Here is a 13,092-nt window from a genome sequence, read left to right on the forward strand (position 1 = left end):
TGACATTGCAAGGCTGTTATGCTCTTTGAAAGCTCATAGTGATGCAAGGATGTTCCTGGTGCCTGGAAAAGGACAGGTGTCATACCCATCTTCAAGAAAGGCAAGAAGGAAGATCCAGGGAACTACAGGCTGGTCAACCTCACTTCAGTCCTTGGGAAGGCTATGGAGCAAATCCTTTTAGAAGCTATTTCTAAACACATGAAAGACATGAAGGTCATGGGGAGCAGTGAACATTGATTTATCAAGGGCAAATCATGGCTGACCAAACTCATTGCTTTTTATAATGAGTTCACTGCTGTTATGGACAAGGGGAGACCAGAGAATGTTGCATACCTTGACTACTTTAGGAACACCTCTGAAACAGTCTCCCATAGTCATCACCAAATTTATAGATGTGGGATGGATAAGTGGACTATAAAGTGGGTGGAAAATTGACTGGGCTGCTGAGTTCAGAACTGTGATCCGTGGTACAAAGTCTAGCTGGCAGCCAGTGATTTTTGGTGTCCTTCAAGGATCTGTAGGTAGGAACAACTCCGAGGGCAGCCTTAGAGAGAGAAACCTATTGCAGTCCTCCCAGCCTATTACCAAATACTTGGAAAATCCTGGTTTTTTGGATGCTGATTCTTTCTTTTAGTGTGGTCATCATTGTCTTCCCTCTTGTGGGTAAAATTAGATAATGATCCTTCATTAATTACTTGGGAGGATGATTAATTGAGGACTGTATGGAAAACATCCAATCATTAGTGCAAAAAGTGAACAGATGTTCAGAATTACCAAGGATGCAAATGTGACTACATAGGTACTTATGAACCACAGTCCTTTTTCTCCAGAGTGTGTTTTTAAAACAGCTTAACAGAAACTACAATTTGCTATTCTGTATGATCTGGCCTAACATTTTTTTTTCTCTTTTAATAGTACTACATTGAAGAGACAATTATTGAAGAGGGTGAACCACATGAGGTAAAGGTCCCTGTGATGTTGCATGTGGTGTATATATGCATGTAATTAATGCATAATGCTAAATTAGTGGCCTTTTGTATTCTGAGGACTAATTTTTCATATTAAACACACAAGTATTGGTGAAACAGTTGCTTCTTAATACTTTATTTCCTCTGCAAGACCCTGTTGTGGGGTGATCTGGAGAACTCCTAGCTTGTTCTGAGTATCCTATCTGCCGCTCTTTGGTTTCCATTAGAAGGAGTTGTGGATGTGTCCATCAGAAGGGGACTGTGCTAATTTCTGTCCTGTCTTGTGTGTTGCTGATAGTCTTCCATTTGCTCCTGCCCAGCAGGTGTTTGCACAGGAGCTGACAGAATGAAGCAACAGGTTATGTTAATAACAAGAAACACAGGCAGGAAGATTACTTGGGTAACATATTGACAAAATCCAATCATTAGTGTTAAAGATGAACAGAATTATCAAGGGTGTGAAAGTGACTAGATATGTCCGTAGAGGAACAACAGGTACATACATGCATTATACTTAACCTTGTTCGAAGAGAAATATAAAAAGATTCTGCCTGAAACCAGTTTACGTGTATCAGTTGTGTTCCTTTCACCTTGTGTAATTTCACCAAAAAGTGGTGGTTTGCAGATTTTTTTCATGTCACTGGTAAGGAATATTTGAGGCGCCAAGGAGTTATTACCATAATTTGAAATTCTAATATAGTTATAACCCAACTCTCTGCTATATTACCATGAAATGTTCTTTATGGCATAGGTTTATGCGGAAGCAAAAGCTTAATTTTCACTTTGTGAGTGTGTTTCCTTCCAAACAAAGGATCTGTTCCCAAAGTCTTCCTATATTTTTAGTTTAATAAAACACGATTTGATTAATACTGTTTGGGCAAGTAATCCAGGACTACACTTTTGAAGGAAGACTGCCATCTTACTATTTTTAAGATTAATTCAACACTCCGTTCATCAGGTGTTCTAAAATCTGTAGCCAGACTTAAAGGGCTCCCGGATTTAAAGAGAGCAATAGCATGACTGATTATTTCTGTGTCTGATTTGCATCAGTTTTTGAAAACAGTATTGTGGAATGAAGAATTGCATATGAGTACGAATGTCTTTCTAGCTAATGTGGTTAGATCTTTTCCCACAAGCTGTAAATATAGTCTAATGCATTAGCGTCATGTGGTCCTATGAGTTATCATATGAAAGTAAAAGCATTTTTTTGTACAAAATGCCATATTTTCAGAATCAAGCCTCTCCAAGTTTTAGAAATATATTACAACTTTTTATAAAAGCACGTAGCTTCACTGTTTTGTTATAAAGCTAACACCGGGTAGTGCTGTTCGCAGTGTCCGCCTAGACAGGTTTCAAACGCTCCCATGCTTTCAGTACCAAAACTTAGATGAACACTTGTATGTTTGAAACGAGTTGTAAGAGAGAAACTTGTGGTGGTGCTGGAGTAACTAATAGCATCTTGGGACAGTGTTAGTGAAATGCAATTAATGTTCACATAGTAAACTGTAATTTAAGTTTTGTATACTTCTCAATTCAATGTTTAATGCTTGGTGTATTTTCTAGTCTGTCTCATACTGATGCAAATAGCTATCAGAAATCTGAGCTTCATGCATTCTCTTTTAAAGGTGCTTTTTTTTTAAAGCTAACTGATATGAAATAAAACTTGACACTCAGGTGATTTTGGAGCACATTTTTAAGTTGTAATAATTATTTTTAAATGCTTTTAATTAGAATCTTAGTATTAAAATCACTGCTTACAGCATGAATATGTTGATAAACAAGTACATAAACCATTTAAATTAATTAAGGGCTTATTTCCAATGGATGCTTGATCAATTGATTATATAAGTATCTCAGCTATGTCTCTGCCATGATTGTCATCTGGCTATGAGAAAACGTAGTTTAGTAGAAAAGGTGGATTTGAGGTGTTTGTTCAGTCAGCTGGTGCATCGTGTACTTACTACAAGATCCCAAAGACTTGGTCTTGTCTGTCTGCTGTGTCTGTTCCTTTCCTTTTGGAAGAAGACGATAATCTTTTTGAATGACTGTATGTACTTTTGACCTGCTTTCACTACTTCCAGTGACATGATTAGGAGCCCTGGCTGTGTGACGTGTGTCTTCAACACAACTTCAGCACTGAGAACATTTCTACACTTTGGTTTTAGTAGCCGGTGGTCCCACCTGAGAACTCCCCTGATGCCAGTGGAAGTTATGCATATAGAACAGAGGCAACAGGAGCCCCACTCTCCCAGCTCCTCTGGAGGATAATTACTTGAGCTTGATACAGAAATCAGCCAGTCAGTTAATTCCTTGTGGATTTTTTTAGGTTGGGTGATGTATAGTAGGCATACTGGGTAATCCCAGTAAGAAAAGTGTCACTGATTTTCTGTCTTGCAGGTGGTTCCTGGATAAGAACTGAGCATCCTTTTACTAGATAGGGGAGGTGAAAAATGCGTTTCATAAAATGATGATTTATAGTTATAAAGCAAGTAATTATTTTTTTCTTTATTCCCAGGTGGTCACTGAGATCACTGAGACCATTAGCACAGACTTCACAGGTCCTAAAACTACCACCTATACTGTTGAGCGTGAAAAACCTTCTGTTGAGGATGCAGCACCTCCAGTCAGAAAGAAGACAATACGGACAAAAGTGGATCCATCTAAGTTTTTGACACCTTATCTGCAACATAGTAATAAAATGAAGGACCTATTCAGTGAGGTAAATTGTCCCATGTCTTTTATTTCTTGAGGAACACCAGCTTTAAAAATATTTAATAGGTATTATTGCAAACTTTCATACTACTATTTTGTCTCCTATACTTCATTTCGTGATGTGTATTAGTATTATTTGCTTCTTTGAATTAGCCAATTTCTTGCCCATTTCTTGCTTAAGTGCATTAGGTAATCATTAGGCACAAAAAGTGGCTTGAGGCAGATGGCTGAAGATTGTCAGAGATGTCAGTTAATAGGACTCCTGCACTGACTTGGATGTCCGAGTGAAGGAAGATAACGGGGACTAATGTCTATTGAATAGCAAACCTCAATATTTTTTATAGTAATATATTTCTCTATCCCTCTATATATATATAAAAAAAAATTCTTGTGCACAGTATATAGGAACAAGCACCAACCTAAATTCCTGGTACGGGATACCAAAGTCTAGTGGACCAATACTGTACAATGTTGTGAAAAGTGGAAAACAATTGCTCTGCACTGATGCAGATGGTATCAGATCCCTCTTCCTAAATTTTAAAGTATATTACCTGCCAGCATTCGCTGTTTAAGGGTTATGTGAGATCATAGGTCTAGGACTGCTACCCTAACCCACGTATTTTCCTTATCTTTGGTCACTGAAACAAATAACTGTAAATTTATCAATATCAAGCTCCTAAGGAGAATATAATCAATTAGAGGTGATCTAAAACAGGCTAAAGCTAGAAATGGAATTTTTCTGCTGTGTCAGATGGAAGACAGTCATTTTACTGGTTAAAATAAGAATGACTCTGCAAATGTAATTGAGTAATGCCAGTTTGTATAATTAAATAATCTGCCCAAAATTCCTATACTAACCAGATAAATAAATCAATAATTGCTGCATACATTTCTGCCAGAGCTTTAGGATATGTCTTAATTATATTTGTCATTATTTTCTTTCAGAACAAGTACAAAGAAAAATACAGAAAAGAAAAAGGAAAGCCATATGCTTCCACAGTTGATACCCCAGAAATTCGGAGAATCAAGAAAGTGCAAGACCAGCTCAGTGAGGTAGAATTGTTGTAACAAAAAATATTTACTGAGTGGTAAAGAAGCAAACTGAGTCACAATTTTAAATGTTGGATAAGAAGTGATAATTTTTTGATGATATTGTGATAAGGCAATCTGAATGTTTAGCAGAAACTTTATCAGATTATGAGAGCAAGGAATACAGAGTATATGGCAATTTGAGTTCTGTGATGTAGGTTGGAATTTAGGCCTTTCATGAAGGGAGATGTGATGGTTCCTTTTTAGCTGAATAATAGTTCTGTTTCATTGTGCCTGAAGAGGTTTGAAAATTTCTGATCAGAAGTTACAGGCACAGGAGATGATGGCGATGTCCATATCATTGAATTTGAAGATTCCACACACTATGTCTGCAGTCAGGACAATGATGTGCCTGATGAATTTTTGTTGAGGTTAAGTTGTGCGCTGGATATTATAACCCAGTGCGCAACTAGATAACCCTAGAATTTTGTTTTTAAAATGTGTTTAAACATTTTTGTTTTCATAAAGCAACTGAAAGTCAGTTTTCTAAAGAGATACTGGAAAAGTGATGCTTAGATTCTCCAAGTGTTGCAAAATGAAATTCTGTACATCATGCCATTTACTATGGGATTTTCCAAGATGTGTTGTCCCCTCTGTGTGAATCCCACTCCTAGTGATCTGCCTTTAAAAGCTAGACCAAGTATAATTGCCCCACTGATGCAGTGCCTATAGTTCTGGAAGCTAGCTCATCCTCCCCTCTTTCTTTTAAGCAATGCTAGTCTACCTTTCAACAATACACCTCACAGTTTGGCAAACTGAAATCCACCTGGAAAGACTTCTTAATTCTTCATACAGTAAATAGGGAGAGTTGAGTCCTTAGGAATGGGAACCCCTACAGCTGAAAGGGTAGTCACCTAACCTAACCGGTGTTCAGGAGGAGAGCGTGCATTAAATTCTGCTCCACTCCTGACTTTAGGATATATTGAGGAGTGTGATGCAGCAATCCATGTGCTAATGCTGACTGAACCTGCTGTCAAGCTGGAAGTGATGTAACTGCATTAGGATGATTTTTGTGCCCAAGCTGCTGGTTTACCATGGTGATGTGGCTATATTGTCTTTGACACTACAACTAGTGTTTACATGGGAATGAACTGTGAAATTGAGATGTACTGCATAGCATGCGGCTCTCTCTATCTCATTATACAGGTTGGAAGTACTCTTAGAAAGAACTCTGTGATTACAGAAGGACACTACCTCTAACTTGGATTCACAGCTCTGGAAACTGTCTCAAAGCTGCACTTCTTTCTCAGTTAATTCACAAAATCCGTTTGCTTCCATAGGCTTCATTTCTAAGGAACAACTAGTCCTAAATGCGTTACTGAATTCAGATTTTGGGTGTTTACAGTATTAAGTGTAAAAATGTCAATATTCTGCTTTTAAAAAAACCTGTCAGTTTTTGCAGTGAGAATACATGTCTTTTGTTGTGCATTGATCTAGGTTAAATACCGCATGGCTGGTGAAGTTGCTAGAACTATTTGCCACGTTGATGAAAAGGCCAAGGATATAGAACATGCAAAGAAGGTGTCACAGCAAGTGAGCAAGGTGAGCAAGTTCCGACTTTCTGGAAGGGTTGTGAACATTAGTGGATCATGAGGTTACTGATATGAATGAAGTTTTGAGCTCAAGGCACTAAAGCAATGTTTATAGAACAGTTTCCAACTGATGTCATGAAATGTCACTGGTTTGAGACTTTCACTTTGAAAAAAATCTTTAGAGCAGTTAGTTTATTCACAAATGTAAATATTTTTCTAATAATAGAGTAAACAACCTGCTGATCTTTCTTTCCAGGTGTTATATAAGCAGAACTGGGAGGAGACTAAGGACAAGTACCTGCTTCCCCCTGATGCTCCAGAGCTTGTGAATGCAATAAAAAACACAGCAATGTTCAGTAAGGTAAGAAAAAAAAAATCACAGGTCTAGGCAGCTGAAGTGCAAGAAGCATTCCAAGTCAGAGATCAATTCATAATGAGTATTCTGGCATTTTTCTGTTTTTAAGAAACTCTATACCGAAGACTGGGAAGGAGACAAAACGTTATTCTATCCATACAGTGACAGTCCAGAGCTCAGAAGGGTGGCGCAGGCTCAAAAGACTCTGAGTGATGTAAGTAGCAAAGCCTGACTGACAGTTGGGTCACTGTTACGTGTAACTTGATAGTCTTTGTGGTGGACTTTGACTAGATATGAAAACTTCATAATGGAACAGAAAATAAAAATGCGTAGGTGTGCACTGATAGCTCTGATAGTAGTGCTATTTCAGTAGGAAAGTATGTACTCTATATAGAGTATAAATCTGTTGGCAATTTGATGCTAGATTATGAATGAATGAAATAATTAATTTATTAAAGATCTTCTGAGGTAATCAGTAAGGAGACCTTGAGTATCTCTCAAAATGTGTGGAGAAACTGTCATGGTTGGCCGTAAGCCCAGTGCGCTGTTGTGGGTCTACAAATCTGTCTCTCTAAAACAGTGATAAGAAAAGTCAGGCATTCGTGAGGCTGTGTGATTTGCTGATACTTAGATACAGCAAACTCTTCAACCGAGGATTTCAGGGCTCACGTAAAGATTTCACTGAATTTTGCTGATGTCCAGAAGTTCACTAGTCCATGTTTATCAGGAGCGACAGTGTAATATACTTGAAAACTTTCCCAGGGAACTGATTCTTTTTCACTGTCTCTTATCAAGAGACTTCTCAGTAGTTTTCCAGAATACATTGATTGAAAGAGTTTATGCTGCAGGAGCTGTGGACAGAACTACTTTTGTTAATGGTGGTGTTAGCAGAGCTAAGAGTAATTGTTCTGATGCTTAAGTTGGTAGTTATTGTAAATGTTTACTTCTTTTATATTTTCAGATTGTCTACAAAAAAGGGCATGATGAACGAAAATCTAAATATACTTCTCTGCCAGATCCACCTGACGTGGAACAAGCCAAGAAAGTGACAAGGCAGCTGAGTGATGTGAGTAGAATGCAGTGCCCTTCTTTCTGTAGAAACCTCACTTTTGGAGTTAGAGAGGCAAAAAGGTAGCTAAAGAAAGGGAAAGCAAAAGAAAAGACCAGAGCTCCTATGAAGACACCTGTGATTTTCAGTGGCGAAAATCAGTTCCTTTCTTCCTCAAATGTCTCAGAGAAAATCCTGCCCAGTCTCATGGGAAAGGCTAAACTTTATTCTTGTTGGTGAGTTTAGTTTTCACAAAACATTTCGGCTTCTACCATAGACACATTACTTCCTATCTTCCCTCTTTTTTTTGTCTCCTGCTTTACACTTTCTGTGTTTACAGGAGGAAATAGTAAACAACATCCATTTTGCTGTTCTCTTAAATGTAAACAATGACACGTAAATATATATCTGGTTTTGGAGTGAATTACTTGCTTACAAGGAATAATCCCATTTTGCTGAAAAGTTGCCTAGGTCAACTGCGCAGAATACATTCTAAATGTTCATTTCAGTGTCAAACCATTGTGCGCGTACATATCCCAAGCATTCTTAAGTTCATGGATACCAATCAATGGAAATGTCTGGCAATTTAGATAACCATTTCCTGATTTGCATGGTGAATTAACAAGTAACATTCAACATTAAATTCCATAACTGTGTGGCATAATTAACAAAGACTTTAGCACCAGTCCTTGTCAATGTGTTTCAGGTATACTTAGAATAAAACACAGCTGAGGAATGCAGGAGTTGAAATGAAATACAGGAAGACCTGTATTTCTGAAACTTTTGCTGAAAAAACTGGAACTAAGTCACATAATCTTGTAAGGCAGAAGTAGAATTTTAACTCAGTTCAAAATTTAGCTATTATGATGAGGACACACATGATTTTATTTCTGTGTATTGAAAATTATCTGCTGTTTAAGATTAGGGAGTTACAGTATTCACTTATCGTTGCAAAGCCACTAAAAATATTGCAGTGAACCCATTTGGAAGGTGACAGAAGACAGTATTTAATTTAGAGAAAATTTCTAGCATCTTACTCTTCCATAGCGTAAAAGCTAAATTGTCATCAAGAAAATCTTTAGACATGTAAAAAGCAAGATCAGTATCATAATTCTTTGAAATGAATAAAATAGTAAGCTATATATGTATGTCCAAAACAATAAAATGTAGAATTTTTTTAAGGTTGTTTTTGGCATATACGTTCTATATCAATGTGGTTACAATTAAAAAGGCATTGGAGAGGTTTTATTTTTTGTGATAGGCAACGCAGCTGTGGCTGAAAACGCATTTGGAACACTGAGTCAAAATTCGGGAAGGTGTTTTGTTATTAGACAGACAGGAACGGTCTGTTCAAGCAGTTGGTACTTGATTTCCATGTACTTGAATATAATCTAATAGAAATCACATATATCAGGCAAACCATATATTGAAAGAGTTTTCTTATAACAAGTTTCAGCAGGAATAACAGTAAATTCTGGCTTAACCAATGGGCAATACTAGGTGCCAATATTATGTGACCAGTGAGAAAACAGAATAAAGGTATATGTTAGTGATGTCTCATAGAGAGATTTTCTTATTAATAACTGTCTTATTAACAGTCAATATAACTTCTGACTTATTTTACCTATTCAGGGAAGGTACTAAGAGAAATAACTGAATACTGAAGTGGTTAGGCCAAATCATATTTAAGGTGGTTTTGACAATAACTGATATAGTGGTTATAAGGCAGATGTAAAATGTGAAGCGACTTTAAAAAGACTTTTAAAAACAGATCTGTCAAGTGAAAATTGAGCTGTATCTTGGGGATTAAAATTTATTTTTTTATTTCATTATAGATTATTTACCACGAGGACTATGAAAACAAGATCAAAGGCAAGTGGAGTCAAACTCCATGCTATGATGTTGCAGTTGCAAAAATGAATGCAGAAAATATAAGTATGGTAAGTGAATTTTTCAGAAAAACTTGAAATGAACAGCTTTATCCTCTGTTTATGTTAACGTTGGAAAATACTGATTCATTTTGCCTGCTCCATTTGTGGTATTTCTCTTTTCCTAAATAAGCTACTTCATGGATGTCTGATTTATAATGTAAGTGCATTTGATACATTGTTGTCTGTTTGTCTCTGTTCCTAATAGAGAAAATACCAGGAAGACTTTGAAAATATGAAAGACCAAATCTACTTTATGCAGACTGAAACTCCAGAGTATGAAGCTAATAAGCGAGTTTCAAATAACGTCAGTAAGGTATGTTATGTGTGCTCCCATTTGTTTAGTTTGAGTATAATTCTGAAGTCAGGCCAGTTTGTGCTGTAACTCTTTTGTCAAGTGTCAGAAATATTTTCTTATATGGAAAAGATGTATTCTTTGTGCTTTCCACTAGGAAGCTTATAACAACTCCTAGCCATGCTTATGATCTTCCACAATAGTACCCATGAAGTAGAATTTCTTTCAGTGAAATAGAATTTGCTTCATTGTTTGTCCTGATTATGTTACGTGCCTGATTTTTAGTTGGAACAAATCAATACTGTTAACCAAGACCAACTTAAGCTGGCTGAATTTGGCTCAGTATTTTCATATTTATTCATCCTTGCTCAGTGTATCTCAATGATGTTTTGCTGGCCCATCTTTTGTTCAAAATACAGAATTTGTTTGGCTTCTGTGTTTTCTGCAATAGTATATGCATCAGCAAAGACAATCTTATGTCATTAATTGTAAGAATGTGACTATTCTGAGGTGTCAACTGATATTTGAAAAATTACAATGTTTGGAGAGGGGCTTAGAGGTGGGGACATCTGCTAAATAGCTCTCACTTATCTTCTGACCCTGCCTCCCGTCTTGTCATCGATGCACTCCTGTGATCTGAGTGCCTTTCATGGTCCTTTGCCATCATGAATTGAATTGTAAGTTAAAAAACGGGAAATTTTCCTGAAAAGTTCAAGATGATATAGGCTAGTGAGTGTTTGGCTTTTAATACTGATTTTAATACTGATTTTTAAAACCTTACCCTTTTTTTTTTTTAAAAAAAAGATAAAATACAGAGCAGACTATGAAAAGAACAAAGCTGTGGCAGATTATAATGTGCTTCCTGCTACAGAGAACCCATTGCTGAGGCAATTAAAAGCTGCAGGAAATGCGCTGAGTGATGTAAGTATTATCGAAGTACAGCTGGATGATTTTCAGTCATGTACAATAAACCAAACTCATAATTTCTTCCCAGGGGTTCTCCTTTGGATCTCTTAGTATTTTTAGTTTTATAGGCCGATATTTGTCATGAGATACCACCAACCAGAACAGTATAGATAAGGAGTCATTTCTCCACAGCAGAGTGTACAATAGCTGTGGCATGTTATGAGGATAGCTAATTACTGTATAGTTCATTTAGGTCCCTGTGGAAAATGGATCACAAGGTGACAGTTTTGTCCTTACTGTTTTAAGGAACTTCAGCTGATGCCGATAATGATAGAATATGTGGTACTTTTGCATATTTATATATATTGTATTCTGGTTACTCACTGTAATGGCTTTCTTGATTTCTCTCTTCTTGCTGTTTTCATCTGTATGGAAAGAGATTGCATATTTCTCAGTGTCAGAAGTTCAAAAACCATTTGTCAGACCTTTCTGTCTTCCCTTACAAACCTAAGAGTCACTAAAAAAAGTTTTTTTATAAAATCATTGGGAAGAAAGTGCTATCTGTTTTTCAGTCTTCTGGGAAAGCTTTTCTTTGCCATCATTTCACAATTTTACTCTTGTCGTTTTTAATGTGTTGTGAGTGAGCTGCAGTGAAATCTACTGCATTATGTGACATTTTTTTCTTTTGCAGAAATTATACAAAGAAGCCTATGAACAATCAAAAGGAACCAGCATGAATTACTGTGACACACCAAAGTTCCAAACTGACAGTGTTTTGAAGAATTTTAGTGATGTATGTATTTGATTTATGTTATGTCATTCAGTACTGACACTCTTGATTACTTTTGTTTATCAACTTGTGATTATTTTTCCAGGTAAAATATAAAGATGCATATCAAAAGAATATTTTAGGACACTATGTGGGCAGCTTTGAGGACCCACATCATACACACTGCATGAAAGTTGAAGCTATGAAGAGTGATGTAAGTGTGTCAATCATTCTGTTTTCACCATCATACTTTAATTTCAGAGAAAGCTCAATTATGGTTTCTTACTGAATGTTGATTTTATTCCTAGAAAAATTACAAAGCAGATTATGAGGACGAAAAGACAAAATGCTACTTCCCTCAGACCATAACTCAAGAGTACGAAGCTATTAAGAAGTTAGAGCAGTGTAAAGATGTAAGTACAGGACAGCAGTGGTTACCGAGTAGCCGATTACATGCAGAGTATCTGCTTCTGAGGCATGTGGAAATTTACAGAGTGATTCCTGTTAACTTAGATGATTTTGAATTTGGCCTTGTTAGCATACGTGACTTTTAAAAACCATATTCATCTGTCATTTAGAGCCTTTTGTGACATCTAGTGATCAAGACAGATATAGCACAATATTTTTTTTAACAAGTTAGAGGAATAGTACCAAAATGAAGAATGAGCCTCAAGCATTTCCCTGCTCTAAGTCAACATATTTTTATATTAATCCTTTAAAAGTACTTAAGTTACTTTATTAATACTAATTTTGTTTACTTTATAAATACTTGGAAAATACTTTAAATATACATTTGTATATAATATACTAAAAAGTATATACTATAATGTGTATACTATATTATAATGTATTCTATACATTTTAATATTTATATACCTGTTCAAAATATTTTACATTAATACTTCAAAAATACTTTAAAAAATTTATTTGCTCTCTGATTATGTTAAGAAGTAACATGAGAACCATTGCGCATGACAGTGGTTATCGGCACACATGCCATAACTGCTAACTGTCCCAAGTAATGCTACATTGCTATGTCTTATAAAATAGTTTTGCTAATATGCATTTTCTGCAAATGTATTTATTATCTTCCTTCAGCACGCCTACAAAAAGCATCCTGATCAAACCAAATTTACTCAAGTGACTGACTCTCCAGTACAGAAGCAGGCAGAGATCAATAGCAAACAGCTGAGTGATGTAAGTAAACTTAGAAAACATGTTGCTACACTCTGACATTATCAACTTCTGCACTGTGACCACCTTCACTTTATCATCCAGTTTTAAGAGAAGTCCTGATATGAATGTGTAGGTGAATGTGTGTGCATATACATGCACACAAGCACAAAAACATTTGTGTGTATTCGCAGTTGTGTTCCAGTGGAAGATCACCTGGAAATCACATTTTTTTAGTTTTTCAATTGGCTGTTCGTGTCAATTTTTAGTGTGTATGTTTGTAATTTTGTTTATGTCCATCATTCTTAATGTATTCT

At 36.2% G+C, this 13,092-nt stretch overlaps 1 protein-coding gene across 1 annotated transcript in view; it reads left to right on the top strand.

Moving 5' to 3' along the window:
* The window catches only part of NEB (nebulin), a 143,446-nt gene that overhangs the window by 18,650 nt on the left and 111,704 nt on the right, over positions 1–13,092 (top strand). Inside the window, exons 6-19 of the mRNA XM_075152645.1 lie at positions 916–960; positions 3,484–3,687; positions 4,626–4,733; positions 6,207–6,311; positions 6,558–6,662; positions 6,766–6,870; positions 7,618–7,722; positions 9,540–9,644; positions 9,841–9,948; positions 10,732–10,848; positions 11,525–11,626; positions 11,709–11,816; positions 11,911–12,015; positions 12,701–12,799. Coding sequence (XP_075008746.1) covers positions 916–960; positions 3,484–3,687; positions 4,626–4,733; positions 6,207–6,311; positions 6,558–6,662; positions 6,766–6,870; positions 7,618–7,722; positions 9,540–9,644; positions 9,841–9,948; positions 10,732–10,848; positions 11,525–11,626; positions 11,709–11,816; positions 11,911–12,015; positions 12,701–12,799 — 1,521 coding nt within the window. The remainder of the gene's footprint in view (positions 1–915; positions 961–3,483; positions 3,688–4,625; positions 4,734–6,206; positions 6,312–6,557; positions 6,663–6,765; positions 6,871–7,617; positions 7,723–9,539; positions 9,645–9,840; positions 9,949–10,731; positions 10,849–11,524; positions 11,627–11,708; positions 11,817–11,910; positions 12,016–12,700; positions 12,800–13,092) is intronic.

This window comes from Calonectris borealis, chromosome 6, assembly GCF_964195595.1.
Source record: "Calonectris borealis chromosome 6, bCalBor7.hap1.2, whole genome shotgun sequence".
NCBI classification, from domain to species: Eukaryota; Metazoa; Chordata; class Aves; order Procellariiformes; family Procellariidae; genus Calonectris; species Calonectris borealis.